This window comes from Hyalella azteca, unplaced genomic scaffold (assembly GCF_000764305.2).
Source record: "Hyalella azteca isolate HAZT.00-mixed unplaced genomic scaffold, Hazt_2.0.2 contig12850, whole genome shotgun sequence".
Lineage (NCBI taxonomy): Eukaryota > Metazoa > Arthropoda > Malacostraca > Amphipoda > Hyalellidae > Hyalella > Hyalella azteca.
This window is the reverse complement of record NW_025942794.1, coordinates 56,878-70,688: the sequence shown is the minus strand read 5'-3', so window position 1 is coordinate 70,688 and position 13,811 is coordinate 56,878. Positions and strand designations below refer to the sequence as shown.

Here is a 13,811-nt window from a genome sequence, read left to right as displayed (position 1 = left end):
AAAAAAATATATATTTTAGATTTCAAATCGTCTATATAAGTTTTGTGGATATAATTTATAATATAATTGCGAAGTCAGATATTCTTATATTTTGTATTTCATAGTATACTGAAAAATCGAAAGGAACCAAAGTCCAGCGATACCGAGACATTAATTGTCGCTCAAATCATAATTCGCTACAAAGATTCAACCTGACCGAGTAAGGTAACGATCCTATAAATAAATGAAGAAGTTAGAGGAGGTAAACAAGTGTAGGTTTCATCTAGTTTATACCAGAATGATTAAAATTAAATGCTAATGGAAATAATTCTTCACGATAATCCAGGCGAACTTATTTCAACTTCTCTTAGCTCAAATTCCGAGAAACTGGATAAGGCCGGTAGTGCTCTGTTTGATATGCGCGCTCTGATCTTGAAGTCGTTCATCAGACGCCGTTGAGCGAATTGTGAAGGCACGCGGTACGCTCACGTACGTAGGTAAAGCTTGGCTGACTGACGTAACAAAACATTGCTAGAGGAACGAATGGTGAATAATGCCCAAACGGAATGAGATAAAATTTTCTTCGGTTCATTGTTCACTCGTAAACGTTGAACAAGATTAGATATTTCAAGAAAAAATACCAGCCTGTATCATCAGAAACTCTTCCCATTTTTTATTCAATGAAACAAATATTTTTAACAAGTGTGATAAATTACCATCTTGACCAAGAAATTCATCATCATCAGGATTCATCATTTCATTACGTGCAAACGAAAATGATGCATGGAAATTCTCGCGAATGATAAGAAGAATTTAGTTATGAAGATTCGGGACCTCATCCAGAGTCAGCATACAAATGGAAAGCAGGCTTTTGTATTATGCTGGAATTATGTACGCAGATTTGATGAATGATGCAAACAACAACACCGAGAGCATTGCGATTCCTTTTCGAATTCAGCTCATCGTTCAAACAAGTCAGAAAAAATATAACTCAGTACTCACTGCAGTGAGTGACAGAGAGCGCATTTTCTCGTCGACGAAAACTTGAGGTCACGGACAGACGGACGGACAGACGGACAGACAGACGGACATGGCGAGCACAATAGTGTATTTTTTCCATAAATGAGAAAATGCGCTAAAAAGAATCACAAAATACCCCAATGTTCAGAGATTTTTTTGCATTTTACAGTTTCATATAGTCATTAGTTAAGTGTGAAACACAATAGACGTAACAGCCAGTGAAAAACATGAAAATAGGGTCCATAATGATTTGAACAATCAATTATCCCAGTAGGAATGAAAATAATTAATTAATTTCTCACACTGAACGTTGCATGACATATGTATCTAGGGCTCTTCCCAATACCCTAAAAGCAATCAAATCAGCACATTTATGGGAAGTATTTCATGCATCCAAATGACCTTGACCACGCCTGTCCAAAAACTCATTGAAAATATCCGACATGTCATACACTCGGCATGCTTCATGTCATTAGCTCTTAGGCTTTTGCTCGGAGGGCAAAAGCTCTCGAGTAGAAATGCTCAGTCATTTCGTTGCTGTCAGCCCGGAGAGCAGAAGCATTTTCTTTCCTTCTTCGCTAGGAAATGGATCCAGAATAACAGAAAATTTTACAACAAACAACGTTGAAACCAAGAAAAGTTATATATTAGCTATCACTTAGGATTCAGAGCACAAAAATCACGGTGAATAATCAGAACATAAAAAATGCATGTTAAGATTTTTTAAGTTACGCACCCGTCAGTTGGATTGCCATCAGAAGTTAACGCTAATTTTAAAAGGATTTCCAAACGAGTAAGGTAATTTTGTTTGTAAAATTAGGTGGGACCGGTTTTAACTTCGGCAATTCGTTTCATGCATCGGTACAGGAATTTATTGGGTATCCATTATGCAAGTTGTGACTTATCATCAATGGTGATAGAAACGCATCTAGCAAAATGAGCATAAATATTTTATGTCGATACAATTCGAAAATTTAATACAGATTGCAGGAATGTGGCTTAAATTTAGATTAATTGGACTAATGTAGTAGATTAATGGGTCTTAAAAAACTAAATGAATTTGCGAAATCCTAACTGAAAATAAATGAAATTGAATTAAAATAGTGCATCCGAGTAAGTTGAATCGGGCCTCGCCGACAACAAGATTTGAGGACAAGGACGCAGTGAAGCGTTGCTTCGTATGGCGTCTGAGCTGCATTGTCTGAAGACCGAGATGGTATGGACTCTATACCGGGTGTCCCCCAAAAAAACGATATTCAACTTTAAATGGCTGTAACTCGAAAAGTAATAGATTTAAAAAATTTTGGAAGGTCAGGATTTGTTCCCTATGTTTTTCTCCATCTCTTCATCAAAAATCAGACAGATTGATGTAGCCATAAGCGTTTGATAGAACTTTCAGTGACATGTGCTAAGAGGGAGGTACAAAAGCTAGGTGTGGTGGGAATAATCAAAGAGGGGTGGGAAGGATCAGGGGACGGTAAAGGTGAAATGACACGCGCGACTGTCCTCGGGTATACATAGGGTGCAATACCTTAGCTGAAAGTATATAGAAGCAGATGCTCTGGCAACATATCGACCTAACCTTAGGATGGACATATGTCACTTTTAAGTCATTCTTCGATTCCTGACGAAGCCAGCCGCTCGTACTCTTGGTGTGTGCTTAGGTTATACTTTATTAAAATATCTGTGTTAAATGGAAGGAAAAACTTCGTTATAATTTTCTTCCGACATTATGCTTATTGAAATAACTGTGTATTTAAATATATTGTATATTTATTTATTCAAAAATCCACTGACTGAAGTGTCTAATAAAGTTCCCCTTAATAATTAAGATAAGAAGAAATGTGAACGAAGATAATTCATTAAAATATCTGTCGTGCCACCCGACCATACCGGCGCAGTGAATACATTGCCTGCCGTCTGTCGTGCCACCCGACCATACCGGCGCAGTGAACACATTGTCTGCCGTTGAGTTACCTTGCGAGAAAACCGAACACCAGAATCAGGCTTAGTCGAGCGGCTTATGTTAGTCGAGCGGCAAATTAGCGGCCTTGCATAAGGAGACCAGAGCGAGAGGAATTAGCTTCGTCGGAAGTAATCGAAGACGCGCATTACAAGTCAAGCTGGATTACCTCCGCGGAATTGGGAACGAAATGTGGTAATGATTCTCAATTAAACCTAAGAAGTAATTGTGTATTCTTGACGACATAAATGTTCCTAGAGAAGTATATTTATGTTTATGAGGCATTGCAATATGTAAATTGCTGGCCAAGGTGTGCAAGTGATTATAAATTACAATTGTGCTCTTGAGTGTCCTAACTTCATTAGATAAGTACTTATATAGTTAGGTTGAATAATAACAGGTTAATCGAGAATTTAACAGCAAAAAATATTCAAGTAAATTCATCATAGTAATGAAGGCTGTCCTTCATTGGGTTCGTTTCACTCACGCATATACTCCAAACATTAATGAACACCAACAATTTACTTAAGACAGAAGAATAGGCAATATATACATTAATAGATAATACAAGACGCAAAACAATTTGGCCCATTGGCTGCCAACTCTTAACTATTCTCGATGGCTCGGCTCGGCAATTTCTTGACACAACGGTTAAAAGCGCTACCCTGATCCACTGAATGAGCAATTGTCCATGTGGTGAACCCTACACATTGAAAATGATAATACTTCAGAACTGAATGAGACTATAATCATTTAAACACGTTGATGATGGCCTCGCAATATCATCATTCAATAGCCACTGAATATCAGATATGTACAGCAGATTTTACTGCTTAACTTAAATTGATTGAGTGGAATATCTTACCAATAAAGGCAGGGTGTGTTAACTAGGAACCTAAGTAAGTGAAAACGTAATTGTTATAGTGAAATGGGTGGCTCACAGGAGGAATGTTCCGTAACGACTCGTCTAAGGCCCGGTCTATTTCTTTCGTCGAGTGTTTTCAATCTGTGCATTTTACAATTTAATTTACAACCTTACAACCATCTCGTAATCGAAAACGTTTCAAAGACCAGTTCCATCATCGGTTAAAAATTAAGAGAATGTAAGTACTTTCAAAAGAAAAAGCATATACAACATAAAGAAAAAAAAAATTTAATTGCTACAATAACTTAATTGCGATTTCAAAATACATAAATCCGACTCACCAGAAGTGGCACCCAGAATCTTAAAATCACTCTGTCGCACAGTCACGTCGAACTGTTCAGCGTGAATTAAAGCGCGCAGAAGAATAGGACTAGTGAGCCAGCAAAAGTTCAGAAAAAAATGTTCCTAAGGTGTTTAGCAACTTCCTGAGATAAACTTCATATTTATGCATTATGAAACTTATACGCTTCAAAACTTAAACCGGTACACCGTGTTAAAAATAATATTCGTATCAAATGAAATGTGGGCTTCTGAATTTTATGGCGAAAAGACTTAGTTCCCGTGAAACAAATGACGGCAGCTCAGCGCTTCGTTCAGTCGAATAGAGCCCGAGAGGCACGTCGCACAGATTAGGGGAAATGACCTCCGAGTAATGATACACGTACAAATTGGTACAGGTATAGATTACACTTGCGCAATGGCACCTGTCCAAACGACCGGCCAACAAGCCCAACTTCATTTGTACAGGTACAGGTACAATTTATACCTGTACAAATGACACTTGCGCAATTGTTAAGGTACCAAATTTGTACCTTTAATGGTTCACTTCCCTGCCGTTCCCGTGGCCTACAGAAAATATGGCATGTGCTCCTCCTATGTAAATTTAGGAGAATGTAGCATATATGAGCGGTTTCTACTATAATAAACTAGTTATAACGGTCAAATGAAAAGCGGGACTGAACTACAAAAAAAATTTAATGTGTGTCTTACAAGAAAATATCGAAAATCACTGAATATTTGATTGAGATGACAAACAATAATGCTTCAAAATTATGAGATTTTCCTTTTAAACGTTGAATTTGACACAAAATTTATATTGATAGAGCAGACAAATTTTCCTTCAGGGTGTGACCAACAAGTTGGCAACGTGACCAACAAGTTGGCAACGTGACCAACAAGTTGGCAACGTGACCAAAAAGTTGGCAACGTGATCAACAAGTTGGCAACGTGACCAACAAGTTGGAAACGTGACCAACAAGTTGGCAACGTGACCAACAAATTGGCAACGTGACCAACAAGTTGTCATGGTGTCATCACAAGGACCCAGCGACACTCATATCGAGCAATAGAGACTGAGGAGGTGTTGATGAGTTTACGGAGCACTTCAGAGACCGCGTCATGGAGCCTATACGCTCACAGCCTATGACTTCGCTGCCTAATTATTAGAAGTGCATCAACTTTATCCTTAGCTCTCGAGCGCGGCTACTCAAACACCGTTAAACGATTAATGCTTGTTTAGCGTGACACGAAATAACTAACTTCCCTGTATACATATCGATCGCTATTTCGTATTCCTTAAAAAGTAGATCGCATTTTCCTGATTATTTCAAGATTGGCACGTTGAATCATGGTAGACATTATTCTTTCGAAACTCCATGAATCGATTCATGGAAAACAAATCGATTCTTTCGATTTGCTTTCTAATCGAAACTAGCCCACACTCCAAAATATGATTCATTTGAGCCCACGAACTTAGACATTTATGTGTCACAACGTAAATAAACACTATTGTGACAGCAATGTGTCAGTGCCAAAGAACAAGTTTTCCGAGGTCTACTTCTTCATAAGACTTCTCACTATTCAGCCGCAAGAAGAAAATGTGTTGTGTGTTCTTACTTTCTGCTGCAACACATTTTGCATGCACTAAAAGCGACTTATGTAATGAGTTGTAGCATTTCACTAGGTAGTTAAATGAATTCATTTCAAACTCAAATGCAACTCACTCACTGTAGTTGCAACACCCACTGGGAACAGTTCATTTAATTGATGATATTCGTCCGAAGCTCCTGTTTCATGATTCACGGATTCGCTCACTACTCCAGTACCGATTTTGAAAAACAAGTGTAGATCGGTTTCAGAGTTCAATAAATAACAAAGGTTTCTAGATCATTACCAATTAGATTATTTTATTGTATAATTTTGGTTCGATCCATTTATAACAGTATTTTAAACGCAAACGCTATTTGAATTCATATTTCAGTTTGAAAAGTTCAAGTTAAACCCACTTGTTTACTGCATATTTTTTCCGGTCATGATTCATCTTTACTTGAAATTTAGTGGCGAATTTGTTTAAAATCGTTTGCGAAATAAAGTTATAACTATATAAATTTTTGGAGCGACTAAAACTTACAGCTAATATTAATTAAGGTGTCTCCAGTGGCATGTAGTTTCACATGCTCTGGAATTACCAATTCTTTATTAATTATCGCTGGAAAAATTTGCAAGCAGAGATGTTGTTCAGCGGATCAAGAGGATAAGAAGCTTTACAAATGTCCATACAAAATTCTACTTGGAAAATAAATATCCAGTTATCATGTATTAAAATGAATTGTAATGCGCGTACAATTGCTGGATGATGTTCTAGTTTTTTTAATATATCTAACGAAACATGTATGAAACTGATCTAAAATATTTAGAGAAATGGGCCGTAAAATTCATCTTCTTTTGATGGCGATGGGTACAAAAATAAACGCTTTAACTCATGCATTTTATACGGCTTTATCCAGGAATTACAAAAACCAGAGCAGAGACAAGCTTTCGGTTTAGCGTAATGCATTCAGGCCGCTTCAGAGTTCATGAAAGACGCGGGGGAATTTCTCAGCACGCGGGGCGCCAGGCCGTAAAGTCAAGGAATGAGACACTGACATTCCTGCCCCCCGACGGCGATGAAACTATGGAGGAAACCAAACGAGATGTTTCAGCCAAAAATTTTACAGTAAAATATTTAATGATGCTTGGAATATTTTTGAAGATTTTTGCTAGAAAGCGAAAATAATTTCAAAGGAATTTATTTATTAGGTTACTTGAAAAGCGCTCTTAACAGGCATATCAGACTCAAATGTCATTCTTTGAATGTTAGTGTAGGATTAAAATATTAACTCAAGTGAAGCCTAACTTCAGCGAGATAGTGATTTCAGAAAGAAAATTATCCTGCCAAATAAGAGCGATTTTCTAGTAAAGCATAAAAGAAGAGATATTCGCATACATGAAGTTAAAATTATTCTATGCTGCAATTTGAAAGGCTCGACCTTATTTTCTGTAACATAATATCCGCATTAATTGATATATTTCTATTCCCCCAGGTGATTCTTCACCCAACACGTCGCGCGCTGGGCACCTCGGGGGCGCTGCTCACCTTACCGGGCATTTGGGCGTGCGCGCTGTTGCTGGCGATGCCACAGTTCCTCTTCAGGACGCTGCAACACCACGACATTGGCTTGCCAGGTCTCGACGCCGTCAACTTCTGCTTCGAAGAATGGCCTGTAGACCACGGACGAGGATACTACAGCGTCTTCGTGATGCTCGTGCAGTTCTTCGTGCCTCTTCTCACTGTCACCATCTCCTATGCCAGGATTGTTCATAAACTTAAATTCCGTATGACCAAAACTGTTGTCCGAAACGGTAATAAGACACGAAAAGACGAAACTCGTAACAGGAAAACCAATATTCTTCTTATTTCAATAGCGATTATCTTTTGCTTATCGTGGTTACCTTTGAATATGTACAACATAATTGCTGATTTCTCGAACCCATTCGGCGATGACACGGACGCCATGTTGATGGTGTACGCCATTTGTCATTTGTTAGGCATGTCATCTGCCTGCTCCAATCCTGTGCTTTACGGATGGCTCAACGACAACTTTAGGAAAGAATTCAAACCCCCTTCTTGTGCAAGCTGGTGGGCACTCTGCAGGCCACGTCCATCTTCGTCTCCACCATATCCATCACGGCCAACGCTCTCGACAGATACTATGTGAGAAATTATCATGCCAATTTACAATTATAAGCCAATATACACTAATGGGTCATTGAGATAATTCAATTTACAATTTACAGATATGGGTCAACATGAATTATGCTTCTTTTGAATGAAGTTTCAGGAACTTCGAAGTTGAAGTTTCACTTTCAACTTCGTTGCATGTGGCACAGGACCACATTTCTAGGTAAGACTTTTTTCTAAAATTTTTAATTGCTAGTAACTAAATTTAGCATTTCTTGGGTTTGATATTATCTAACAATTGGGAACCTCTTTTAAAAATCGCTATTTTTTCTCCCTTTTAATTTCATGTCAAGTAACATCAACGAAAAAAAGATCCCTTCAACCCTCATTCAACACAAAGCCTCCTATTAACTTCCATTTCAAATTTAAAGTAAATTATAATGGGTAAACTTTTAATGAAATTGTATAACGATAAATTTAACATTATGTTCGTACCATTTTAAACAGTCATTTCAAATCGAATGAATGCAATGTCTCCTGATTCCAGAACTAAAATACAATTTTAGATTATAAGTCCAAGCTCCTAACAAACTTCATAAAATAGATCGATCATAGAGTTGTAGGGAGAGCACTTCTTTCCTCGGGAAAGATAAAGGTCAATATTTTATAATCAATATTAGGTATATTTTTATCGTATGGTGACCTAGTTACTGATTTTCTTCATCAAAATCACTTTATTGAATCAATCCTTCCTACGGCATGAACAGGTGCGCTTTACAGTAATGAAATTTACAGCTTCCTTTCTTACCGATCGGAGTAAGAGACTAAGTTTCGAGGCTTTCCTAATAGAACAAAATAAATAACTAAACTTGCGATATGTGGTAAACTTGAGTTATAAACTTGAGCCAGATTATGCCTACAAAAAATTTGCGTACATCAGTTAACAGATTCTGCTCTACCAATTCATATCTTGACCTTACAACTTACAGCATTTCATCGCATTTCATTTAATATTGGTAAAACTAAAATTTCTTCTAAAAACACTCATGAACTGCAAGATAATATTAATAAATACATGTGAGCTTTTTCCAGCAGTATGATATTATTTATTAATTTTCAACCTAAATGCTATTACTCCACTCAAGACTCGTTAAAACCATTCAAGATTCAGCTTTCATCTCACTCATATTGAAATTTATATGATCAGATAGCCCGGCGTTGCACGAAGTATGCAATCTCTGAAAATTGACGAAACTTTCATCAAATCGCATTTCCATTTTTTCACCAATTCTTATTTTAAAACATTGTTAAGCATGAATGTTCATGTTCAAACTCGTATCGAAGTTTGAACCTCATCGAAACTCTTTATGAATTCGAATATATTTTCTACCATGTATTTTGTTTTCAAAACAACAAGACGTTGCTCGATATAGATAATCACGATTTTTTGCTAATCCCGTTCTCCATTATCCTGTTTCCTAGAATTCTGTTGATAATTGCCAAATTGAATTAGAGTCAATTAATGAAAGACACCTTCCGACCGACGTTTTCCACGGACCTCCGATTATACTCCCGTTTCGAAATGAACGAACATTTTTATGTTATTTTCTTTTAAATAATTTACGCTTGTCAAATGGTTAATATTATTGTAATTTTTAAATTACATTTCAACATCTATGCCATTATTTACTAGTAAAATTAATTAGTTTTGCATGCAAAATAGTGTAACGATATTTATATTGATACGCGCTCCTCGGCCCATTTATTTTTCTAAGGCCATGCTTTTAAACACACAAAATTAGAAAAAAAATATATTTTAGATTTCAAATCGTCTATATAACTTTTGTGGATATAATTTATAATATAATTGCGAAGTCAGATATTCTTATATTTTGTACTTCATAGTATACTGAAAAATCGAAAGGAACCAAAGTCCAGCGATACCGAGACATTGTCACTCAAAATCATAATTCGCAACAAAGATTCAATCTGACCGAGTAAGGTAACGATCCTATAAATAAATGAAGGAGTTAGAGGAGGTAAACAAGTGTAGGTTTCATCTAGTTTATACCAGAATGATTAAAATTAAATGCTAATGAAAATAATTCTTCACGATAATCCAGGCGAACTTATTTCAACTTCTCTTAGCTCAATTTCCGAGAAACTGGATAAGGCCGGTAGTGCTCTGTTTGATATGCGCGCTCTGATCTTGAAGTAGTTCATCAGACTCCGTTGAGCGAATTGTGAAGGCACGCGGTACGCTCGCGTACGTTGGTAAAAATTGGCTGACAGACGTAACAAAACATTGCTAGAGGAATGAATGGTGAATAATGCCTAAACGGAATAAGATCAAATTTTCTTCGGTTCATTGTTCACTCGTAAACGTTCAACAAGATTAGATATTTCAAGAAAAAATGCCAACCTGTATCTTCAGAAACTCTTCCTATTTTTTATTCACTGAAACAAATATTTTAATAAGTGTGATAAATTGCCATCATGATGAAGATTTTTTCAAGAATTAATGCTAATCAGGATTCATCATTTCATTACGTACAAACGATAATGATGCATGGACATTCTCGTGAATGATAAGAAGAATTTAGTTATGAAGATTCGGGACCTCATCCTGAGTCAGCATACAAATGGAAAGCCGGCTTTTGTATTATGCTGGAATTATGTACGCAGGTTTGATGAATGATGCAAACAACAACACCGCTAGCATTGCGATTCCTCTGCGAATTCAGCTCATCGTTCAAACAAGTCAGAAAAAGGAATCCCAAAATAACCCAATGTTCAGAGATTGTTTTTTTTTTTTACATTTTACAGTTTCACACAGTCATTAGATAAGTGTGAAACACAACAGACGTAACAGCCAGTGAAAAACATGAAAAGTGGGTCCATAATGATTTGAACAATTGTCCCGGTTAGAATGAAAATAATTAATTAATTTCTCACACTGAACGTTGCATGACATATGTACCTAGGGCTCATCCAAAACCCTAAAAGCAATCAAATTAGCACATTTATGGGAAATATTTCATGCATCCAAATGACCTTGACCACGTCTGTCCAAAAACTCATTGAAAATATCCGACATGTCGTACACTCGGCATGCTTCATGTCATTAGCTCTTAGGCCTTTGCTCGGAGGGCAAAAGCTCTCGAGCAGAAATGGTCAGTCATTTCGTTGCTGTCAGCCCGGAGAGCAGAAGCATTTTCTTTCCTTCTTCGCTAGGAAATGGGTCCAGAATAACAGAAAATTTTACAACAAACAACGTTGAAACCAATAAAAGTCATATATTAGCTATCACCTAGGATTCAGAGCACCAAAATCACGGTGAAGATCAGAACATAAAAAATGCATGTTAAGATTTTTTAAGTTACGCACCCGTCAGTTGGATTGCCATCAGAAGTTAACGCTAATTTTAAAAGCATTTCATAACGAGGAAGGTAATTTTGTTCGTAGAATTAGGTGGGACTGGTGTTAATTTCGGTAGTTCGTATTGTGCATCGGTACAGCTAGGAATTTATTGGGTATCCATTATTCAACTTGTGAATTAACATCATTGGTGATAGAAACGCATCGAACAAAATTAGCATAAATATTTTATGTCGATACAATTCGGAAATTTAATACAGATTGCATCAATGTAGCTTTAATTTAGATTAATTAGAGTATTAGACTAATGTAGTAGATTAATGGGTCTTAAAAAACTAAATGAATTTGCGAAACCCTAACGAAACATGAAATTGAATTAAAACAGTACAACCGAGTAAGTTGAATAGGGCCTCGCCGACAACAAGATTCGAGGACAAGGACGCAGTGAAGCGTTGCTTCGTATGGCGTCTGAGCTGCATTGTCTGAAGAGCAAGATGGTATGGACTCTATACCGGGTGTCCCTAAAAAACGATATTAAACTTTGAATAGCTGTAACTCGAAAAGTAATAGAGTTAAGAATTTTTGGAAGGTCAGGATTTGTTCCCTGTTTTTCTCCATCTCTTCACCAAAAAATCAGACAGATCGATGTAGCCATAAGCGTTTGATAGAACTTTCAGTACATGTGCTAAGAGGGGGGTACAAAAGCTAGGTGTGGTGGGAATAATCAAAGGGGGGTGGGAAGGAGCAGTGGGCGGTAAAGGTGAAATGACACACGCGACTGTCCTTGGGTGTACGTGTACATCAGGTGCAATACTTTAGCTTAAAGTATATAGAAGCAGATGCTCTGGCAACATATCGACCTAACTTTAGGATGGGCATATGCCACTTCCCAGTCATTCTTTAATTCCTGACGAAGACATCCGCTCGTACTCTTGGTGTGTGCTTAGGTTACACATTAATAAAATATCTATGTTAAATAGCAGGAAAAAGTTCCGTTATAATTTTCTACTGACAGCACGTTTATTGCAATAACTGCGTATTTTAATATAAATTTATTTATTCCAAACCCCACTTACTGGAGTGTGTAATAAAATTTCCGTTAATAATTAAGCTAATAAGAAATGTGAACGAAGATATTTCATTAAAATAAAGTAGATAACACAAGGGAGGTTGCATGATGAATATAATACGGTGGGGATAATACTGGCGAGATGGTTGTGGGAAATAGTGGAGGAGATGATGTTTGAGAAAGTTTTAGGAACAAGTAAAAATGTATTGTGCACAACTGCGACGAAAACACATTCATGTAGCACCCTAAATAATGACCACATTATTTTGTGTTTACAGTCGAGCGTTCTTACAATTACTTCGATTGAACTGAATACATTATATAGAGCGTATCACAAAACATAACACAAAATGAAATAACATCATTAATGCGTCTATGGCAGATCACATTATACAGTGAGTATCACAAAAAATAACACGAGTGAAAATAACATCCGTAATACGGTAACCTTTCCATGTAAATTAGAGGTTATTTCATGACTGAAACTTTGTTCTTGCGTTGACACTGACGTACATAATGAGAATCAAAACAATATAGCGGCCGTGAATTGTTACCGAGACCTAATGCAGTTGAGACGACGAAAAACAAGACGGCACTCTTGTGCAGACTTTGGAGTGAAATTGGTGGCTGGGCGAGTATTTTGAAAATCACAACCATGGTAACAATCGGAAAAATTATGCAGGGTGATTCTAGGATCCAAAAGTTTAAGTCATGAGAGATTAAGTGTGATTTAGTATATGGCAAATAGATGATTAATTTTTTTTTATTCTGCCATGGTTTAATTTATATAATTTGTTCGGAACTCTGCATCACTTGTATGCTAAAATCTCAAATTAGAATAAAATTATAATCAGAGAAAGTTTCAAGTATACTTATTATATTATTGATGCGCCCCATTATTTGGCAGGCAAGGTTTTAATCTCTTCCGTATACCATGTAAATTTTGTAGTTTTATTGATTATCATGCCTGTATTGTTGAAGAACTGATAATGGAGCTGATCTCGGCAACATTTTCAAATAAAATAGCATCAATTGACTCCGATATTTGATTTTAATTTCACAAAAAATTTATTCACTATTTGTTTTATTTCTGCAATTTCTTGTGTTGGACAAATTCAACTGGGACAAAGTTGAGGCTTCAGTATGGTAAATTCAACATGTTTCAATGACAGAATAGTTGCCGTATTTAAGCAATAAAAGTCACTAAATAAGAGTTTTTTTTTGTCGCAAATAATGTCAATCGGGTTCGACCTTGAGCTGCCGACTGGTTCTTATTGCCGTGGTCTTTCTTTAACGACCTCGACGAAAGCCTCGCTAACTGCCATCTATCGTGCCGCCCGTCCGTGCCACCGCAGTGAATACATTGCCTGCCGTCTGTCGTGCCACCCGACCATACCGGCGCAGTGAATACATTGCCTGCCGTCTGTCGTGCCACCCGACCATACCGGCGCAGTGAATACATTGCCTGCCGTCTGTC

At 37.0% G+C, this 13,811-nt stretch overlaps 2 protein-coding genes across 2 annotated transcripts in view; both read left to right on the top strand.

Moving 5' to 3' along the window:
* Positions 1 to 6,717: 6,717 nt before the first annotated feature.
* On the top strand, positions 6,718 to 7,819 carry LOC108668417 (neuropeptide F receptor-like; the record flags this gene model as incomplete). The annotated part of the gene is made up of 2 exons (XM_018155641.1): positions 6,718 to 6,882; positions 7,250 to 7,819. Coding segments are annotated over exons 1-2 (735 nt in total), but the record flags the coding sequence as incomplete, so codon positions are not given.
* Positions 7,820 to 7,821: 2 nt separating this feature from the next.
* LOC108668414 (neuropeptide F receptor-like) overlaps positions 7,822 to 13,811 on the top strand; it is a gene marked incomplete at its 5' end in the record, with an annotated part of 9,299 nt that continues 3,309 nt past the window's right edge. Inside the window, one exon of the mRNA XM_018155640.1 lies at positions 7,822 to 7,920. Within this exon, the coding sequence (XP_018011129.1) occupies positions 7,822 to 7,920 (99 nt within the window). The remainder of the gene's footprint in view (positions 7,921 to 13,811) is intronic.